This window comes from Artemia sp. Qi Xiang Cuo, chromosome 12 (genome assembly GCF_049724085.1).
Source record: "Artemia sp. Qi Xiang Cuo chromosome 12, ASM4972408v1, whole genome shotgun sequence".
Classification (NCBI taxonomy): domain Eukaryota; kingdom Metazoa; phylum Arthropoda; class Branchiopoda; order Anostraca; family Artemiidae; genus Artemia; species Artemia sp. Qi Xiang Cuo.
The window spans coordinates 61,605,991-61,613,450 of NC_142805.1; the positions used below are offsets into that span (position 1 = coordinate 61,605,991).

At 33.1% G+C, this 7,460-nt stretch overlaps 1 protein-coding gene across 1 annotated transcript in view; it reads right to left on the reverse strand.

Annotated features, from left to right (window-relative positions):
* The window catches only part of LOC148946373 (uncharacterized), a 66,295-nt gene extending 59,078 nt beyond the window's left edge, over positions 1-7,217 (reverse strand). Inside the window, exon 1 of the mRNA XM_089097680.1 lies at positions 7,067-7,217. Within this exon, the coding sequence (XP_088953806.1) occupies positions 7,067-7,217 (151 nt within the window). The remainder of the gene's footprint in view (positions 1-7,066) is intronic.
* Positions 7,218-7,460: the final 243 nt, after the last annotated feature.

The window sequence follows — 7,460 nt, forward strand, 5'->3', positions numbered from 1 at the left end:
AAACGGCTAAAATGAAGAATTCATACACATTTTCAACTAGCTAAGGGTTAGTGTTTTAAATATGATCCATTCTGTTGCGAAAACACACAAAATTTAGAAAAAATACAAAATATAAAATTATTACCTCGAAAAACTTATAAAAATTAAGAATTCATACACATTTTCAACTAGATAAGGGTAAGTGTTTTAAATATGAGCCATTCTGTTGCGAAAACACACAAAAGTTAGAAAAAATGCAAAATATCCCTATATTACCTCTGCAAAACGACTAAAAATGAATAATTCATACACATTTTCAACTAGCTAAGGGTAAGTGTTTTTAAATATGAGCCATTCTGTTGCGAAAACACACAAAAGTTAGAAAAAATACAGAATATTCGTTTATTACCTCTGCAATAAGGGTAAAAATGAAGAGCTCATACACATTTTCAACTAGCTAAGGGTAAGTGTTTTAAATATGAGCCATTCTGTTGAGAAAACACACAAGAGTTAGAAAAAATGCAAAAATTCCTTTATTACCTCTGCAATACGGCTAAAAATGAAGAATTCATACACATTTTCAACTAGCTAAGGGTAAGTGTTTTAAATATGAGCCATTCTGTGCCGCGCAAGAACATAATGCTGCCGGCCTGTCAGCCCTCAAAAATACGTGATCTTATCTGTTGAGTACCCCATTCAACACGTTTTTTGCAATGTGATGGATTTTTTCATACCTATATCGTTCTTAACTTGTTTTTTCTTTTTCAACACATCTATACTAACCTATCTTTAATATCATAAGACCTCACCCCCCAACCATTTGGTTAAATTGATATATATCGGAGATTAACAAATGTATTTTTTTTGCATAGTAAACTATCTTTTAAAAAATTTTCTATCTCGCCGTTATCTCATATGTGAATATTTTTAGCCATTCTGTTGCGAAAACACACAAAAGTTAGAAAAAATACAAAATAATCCTTTATATTGGGATTGAAAAAGAAAAAAACATTGGAAGAAATAGAAAGGTAGGAAAAAATGCTTACATTTGCATAATCCGTCTGGGCTTGGGTGCCCGAAGGACCAGGTAACGTGTGTTGGAGGGCGGGCGGGGCGGCAGCGCTATGTTCTTGCGCGGAACAGAATGGCTCATATTTAAAACACTCAAACTTATCTATTAGAAAATGTGTATTATTTATTAATTATTAGCCGTATTTCAGTTGTTATATATTAACATTTTTCTTTTTGTAAAAGTTTTGTTTGGTTATGAAATATATTTTTCAATATATAAAACATTTACACTTTAGCTAGTTTAAAATGTGTATTAATTCTAAATTTTTAGCTGTTATTAATATGTATAAAATTAACAAATCTCATTTTTTATAAATTTTTTGTGTTTTCGTAAAAGAATGGATCATATTTAAAACAATTACCAATATCTAGTTGAAAATGTGTATGAATTCTTCATTTTTAGCCGTTTTGCAGAGGTAATAAAGGATTATTTTGTATTTTTTCTAACTTTTGTGTGTTTTCGCAACAGAATGGCTAAAAATATTCGCTTATGAGATATCGAAGTGATAGCAAAGATTAGAAAAGAGTGGTTTATTTTCAAAAAAAATACATTTAGATATCTCCGAGAGAGATAAATTTAAAACACTGGTTGGGGGGTGAGAGGTTATTTTCCCGCTGAGATATGTTTTATTGGGATTGAAAAAGAAAAAAACATTGGAAGAAATAGAAAGATAGAAAAAATGCTTACATTTGCATAATCAGTCTGGGCTTGGGTGCCCGACGGACCTGGTAACGTGTGTTGGTGGGCGGGAGGGGCGGCAGCGCTATGTTCTTGCGCGATGTGTATGAATTCTTCATTTTTAGCCGTATTGCAGAGGTAATAAAGGAATATTTGTATTTTTTCTAACTTTTGTGTGTTTTCGCAGTAGAATGGCTCATATTTAAAACACATACCCTTATCTAGTTGAAAATGTGTATGAATTCTTCCTTTTTACCCGTATTGCAGAGGTAATAAAGGAATATTTAGCATTTTTTCTAACTTTTGTGTGTTTTCGCAACAGAATGGCTCATAATTAAAACACTTACCCTTAGCTAGTTGAAAAAGTGTATGAATTCTTCATTATTAGTCGTTTTGCAGAGGTAATAAAGGAACATTTTGCATTTTTTCTAACTTTTGTGTGTTTACGCAACAGAATGGATCATATTTAAAACACTTACACATAGATAGTTGAAAATGTGTATGAATTCTTCATTTTTAGCCATTTTGCAGAGGTAATAAAGGAGTATTTTGAATTTTTTCTAACTTTTGTGTGTTTTCGCAACAGAATGGCTCAAAATATTCGCTTATGAGATATCGAAGCGATAGCAAAGATTAGAAAAGAGTGGTTTCTTTGCAAAAAAATTACATTTAGATATCTCCGAGGGAGATAAATTTAAAACAATGGTTGGGGGGTGAGGGGTTAATATCTCGCTGAGATAAGTTTATATTGGGATTGAAAAATAAAAAAACAAGGGAATAAATAGATAGGTATTAAAAAATGCTTACATTTGCATAATCCGTCTGGGCTTGGGTGCCCGAAGGACCAGGTAACGTGTGTTGGAGGGCGGGAGGGGCGGAAGCGCTATGTTCTTGCGCGGAACAGAATGGCTCATATTTAAAACATTTACCCTTTAGCTAGTTGAAAATGTGTATGAATTCTTCAATTTTACCCGTTTTGCAGAGGCAATAACGGAATATTTGTATTTTTTCTAACTTTTGCGTGTTTTTGCAATAGAATAGTTCATATTAAAAACAATTACCCTTAGCTAGTAGAAAAAGTGTATGAATTCTTCATTTTTATCCGTATTGCAGAGGTAATTAAGGAATATTTTGTATTTTTTCTAACTTTTGTGTGTTTTCGCAACAGAATGGCTCATATTAAAGACACTTATACTTAGCTAGTTGAAAATGTGAATGAATTCTTCATTTTTAGTCGTATTGCAGAGGTAATAAAGTAATATTTTGTATTTTTTCTAACTTTTGTGGGCTTTCGCAACAGAATGGCTCGTATTTAAAACACTTACACTTAGCTAGTTGTATATGTGTATTAATCTTTAATTTTTAGCCTTTTTGCAGAGGTAATAAAGGATTATTTTGTATTTTTTCTAACTTTTGTGTGTTTTCGCAACAGAATGGCTCATATTTAAAACATTTACCCTTTAGCTAGTTGAAATTGTGTCTGAATTCTTCATTTTAAGAATTTTTGCAGAGGGAATTAAGGAATATTTTGTTTTTTTTCTAACTTTTGTGTGTTTTCGCAATAGAATGGCTCATATTTAAAACACTTACCCTTAGCTAGTTGAAAATGTGTATGAATTCTTCATTTTTAGCCGTTTTGCAGAGGTAATAAAGGATTATTTTGCATTTTTTCAAACTTTTGTGTGTTTTCGCAATAGAATGGCTCATATTTAAAACATTTACCATTAGCTAGTTGAAAATGTGTATGAATTTTTTATTTTTAGCCGTATTGCAGAGGTAATAAAGGAACATTTTGCATTTTTTCTAACTTTTGTGTGTTTTCGCAATAGAATGACTCATATTTAAAACACTTATCATTATCTAGTTGAAAATGTGTATGAATTCTTCATTTTTAGCCTTTTTGATGAGGTAATTTATTAATATTTTATATTTTTAATAACTTATTTGTGTTTTAGCAACATAATTGATAATATATAAAACATTTAAACTTAGATAGTTTAAATTTTGTATGAATTAATAATTTTTAGCCGTATTGCAGAGGTAATAAAGCAAGATTTTTTATTTTTTCTAACTTTTGTGTGTTTTAGCAACAGAATGGCTCATATTTAAAACATTTACCCTTAGCTAGTAGAAAATGTGTATGAATTCTTCTATTTTAGCCGTATTGCAGATTAAATACATGATTATTTTTTATTTTTTCTATCTTTTGTGTGTTTTTGCAATAGAATGGTTCTTATATATAACATTTACCCATAGCTAGTTGAAATTGTGTCTGAATTCTTAATATTTATACGTATTGTAGATGAAATAAAAGAACATTTTTTATTTTTTCTAACTTTTGTGTGTTTTCGCAATAGAATGGCTCATATTTAAAACATTTATCATTAGCTAGTTGAAAATATTAATGAATTCTTCATTTTTATCCGTAATACAGAGGTAAAAAAGGTACATTTTGCATTTTGTATTACTTTTGTGTGTTTACGCTATAGATTGGAACAATTAAGAAACATATTTACCCTTTAGAGAGATTTTATTTTGTATATATAATAAATTTTTAGATGAATTTAATATGTCAAAACTGAATGTTTGTCATTTTTTCTAACTTTTGTGTGTTTACAAAATAGGATGTTGATGAATATTTTAATTTAAACTTTGCTAGTTGAAAATGTGTATGAATTCTTAATTTTTACCCGTTTTGCATAGGTAATAAAGGAATATTTTGTATTTTTTCTACCTTTTGTGTGTTTTCGCAACAGACTGGCTCATATTTAAAACACTTACCCTTAGCTAGTTGAAAATGTGTATGAAATCTTCATTTTTAGCCGTTTTGCAGAGGTAATAATGGAATATTTTGTATTTTTTCTAACTTTTGTGTGTTTTTGCAAGTGAGTTTTCGTGTGTTTGTGTGTGCAAGTTTTGTGTGTGTGTGTGTGTGTGTGTAAGTTTTTGTGTGCATGTAAGTTTTTATCTGCTTGTAAGTTTTAGTGTGATTGTGTTAGTTTTTTTGTGTGTGTGTCTGTGTAAGTTTTTGTTTGTGTATTTTTTTGCGTGTGTGTGTATGTTTTCGTGTGTGTTTGTGTGTGTGTTTGGGTTTGTTCGTGTGCGCTTGGTTTTGTGTTTTTTTTGTGTTCATTTTTATGTTTTTGTGTGTGTGTGTGTGTGTGTGTGTGTAATTTTTTGTGTGTGTGTATTATGATTATTTTTTTTTAGTTAGTTCGTGTTTTATTTAGTGTAAGTTTTTATTTTTTGTTTTTGTGATTTTTTGTGTGAATGTAAGTTTTTGTCTGCATGTAAGTTTTCGTGTGTAAGTTTTTGTGTGTGTGTGTGTGTGTGTAAGTTTTTGTGTGTGTGTGCGTAATTTTTGGCGTGTGTGTGTTAGTTTGGGAGTTTGTGCGTATGTTTTCATTTTTGTGTGTGTGTCTTTTTTTGTGTGTGTGTGTGTGTATTTTTGTTTGCATGTGTTTTATTTTTTGTGTGTGTGTAATTTTTTGTGAGAATGTAAGTTTTTGTGTTCATGTAAGTTTTTGAGTGTGGGTGTAAGTTTTTGTGTGTGTGTGTGTGTAAGTTTTTGTGTGTCTAAGCTTTTGTGTGTGGGTGTAAGTTTTTTGTGTGTGTGTGTGAGTTTTTGTGTTTTTGTGTTTGTAAGTTTTTGTGTGTGTAAGTTTTGTTTTTTTGTTTGTGTGTATGTTTGTGTGTGTGTGTGTGTGTGTGGGTGTAATTTTCTTTGTTTTTATTTTTGTGCGCTTGTGTATAAGTTTTCTTGTGTGTGCGTTTTTGTTTTATTTGTGTGTGCGTGTGTATGTATAAGTCCCCTTGAGGGGGGCCGTACGTGGGCTAAGCTAGTATAACCTAAATTAACCAAACCTAACATAATCTAACCTAACCTAACCATACACCTAACTTTTTTTTGAGGGGGGCGGGAGCCCCTCCCCCCCAAATAAAAAACCTTAACAAAGTAGGCGGCCGTTCAATAACCTAACCGAATAAAATCGAAACTAACCAAACCATCCACCAAACTTTTTGTCTGTCTCTAACCAAATTCAAGGGATTTCAAGAGCGATGGTTGTGTGTTTTTGTGTGTCTAAGCTTTTGTGTGTGGATATAAGTTTTTTGTGTGTGTGTGTAAGTTTGTGTGTGTGTGTGTGTGTAAGTTTGTGTGTGTGTAAGTTTTTTGTGTGTGTGTGTGTATAAGTTTGTGTGTGTGTGTGTGTGTGTGTGTGTGTAATTTTTTTAGTTTGTAAGTTTTTGCGTGTTTGTTTAATTTTTATGGTGTTTATGTTTTAGTTTTGTGTGTGTGTGTGTGTGTGTGTATTTGTTTTATATAGTTTTGGTGAGTTTTTTTTGTGTTCACGTGTAAATTTTTGTGTGTGTGTGTGTAATTTTTGTGTGTGTGTGTAAGTTTTGGCATGTGTGTGTAAGTTTTCGTGTGTGTGTGTGTTAGTTTTGTGTGTGTGTGTGTGTGTAAGTTTTTGTGTGCAATTAAGTTTTTGTCTGCTTTTTAGTTTTAGTGTTCTTATTTAATTTTTTGTGTGTGTGTGTGTGTGTGTATGTTTTTGTGTGTGTGTGTAAGTTTTGGCGTGTGTGTGTAAGTTTTCGTGTGTGTGTGTAAGTTTTCGTGTGTGTGTGTAAGTTTTTGTGTGTGTGTGTAAGTTTTTGTGTGTGTGTAAGTTTTTGTGTGCATGTATGGGGACCGGGGGAGGACCTTTGGGGCCCAGGGAGGGCGTTTGGGGATCCGGGGCCCTTGAGGGGGGCCGTACGTGGGCTAAGCTAGTCTAACCTAAATTAACCTAACCTAACATAATCTAACCTAACCTAACCATACACCTATAACTTTTTGTTGAGGGGGGCGGGAGCCCCCCCCAAAAAAATAAAAAATCTTAACACAAGAGGCCGCCGTTAATTAACCTAACCTAACATAATCTAACCTAACCTAACCATACACCTAACTTTTTGTCTGTCTCTACCCTAATTCCAGGGATTTCAAGAGCGATGGTTGCGGCGGTGGGGGAGGGGTGGCTACGTAGGCTAAGCTAGTCTAACCTAAATTAACCTAACCTAACCTAACATAATCTAACCTAACCTAACCAAACACCTAACTTTTTGTCTGTCTCTAACCTAATTCAAGGGATTTCATGTGCGATGGTTAAGCCGGTGGGGGAGCTCCACACCTAAGAACTTTTCTTTATCGTACGTAGGCTAAGCTAGTCTATCCTAAATTAACCTAACCTAACATAATCTAACCTAGCCTAACCATACACCTAACTTTTTGTCTGTCTCTAACCTAATCTAATCTAACCTAAGTGATATGTTGGAGGGTGGAGGGACCGGTGGCGTTACATTCTTGTACAAATTGGACTGCGGCTTGTACAGGCAGTGTCGGTCTTGAATAGTCAATATGAAGGTTGGATTGGCCAGTGTATTTAGGGGGCTTCGGCCAGCGACCATACTGCACAACGGTTGCCTTCTCAGGGGGTGCATTATTGACCATTGCTTTCTAAGTGGGTGGCGGCGACAGACATTCTTCATAATTGGCCTTAAAAAGTTGAAATATTTCTAATTCCATACAGGTTCGGTAAACACATGAGTTTAATTATGGAGGTTAGATGAACGAGTTTGAACTTCAAAATGTTGAGAATCATTAAGTCACTTTCCCCGTCACTTCTTAGGCATTATACCGCTCTGGTTTTGACATAAAGCTCTCTGCGTGAGGTTAAAAATAATTTTGGCATCT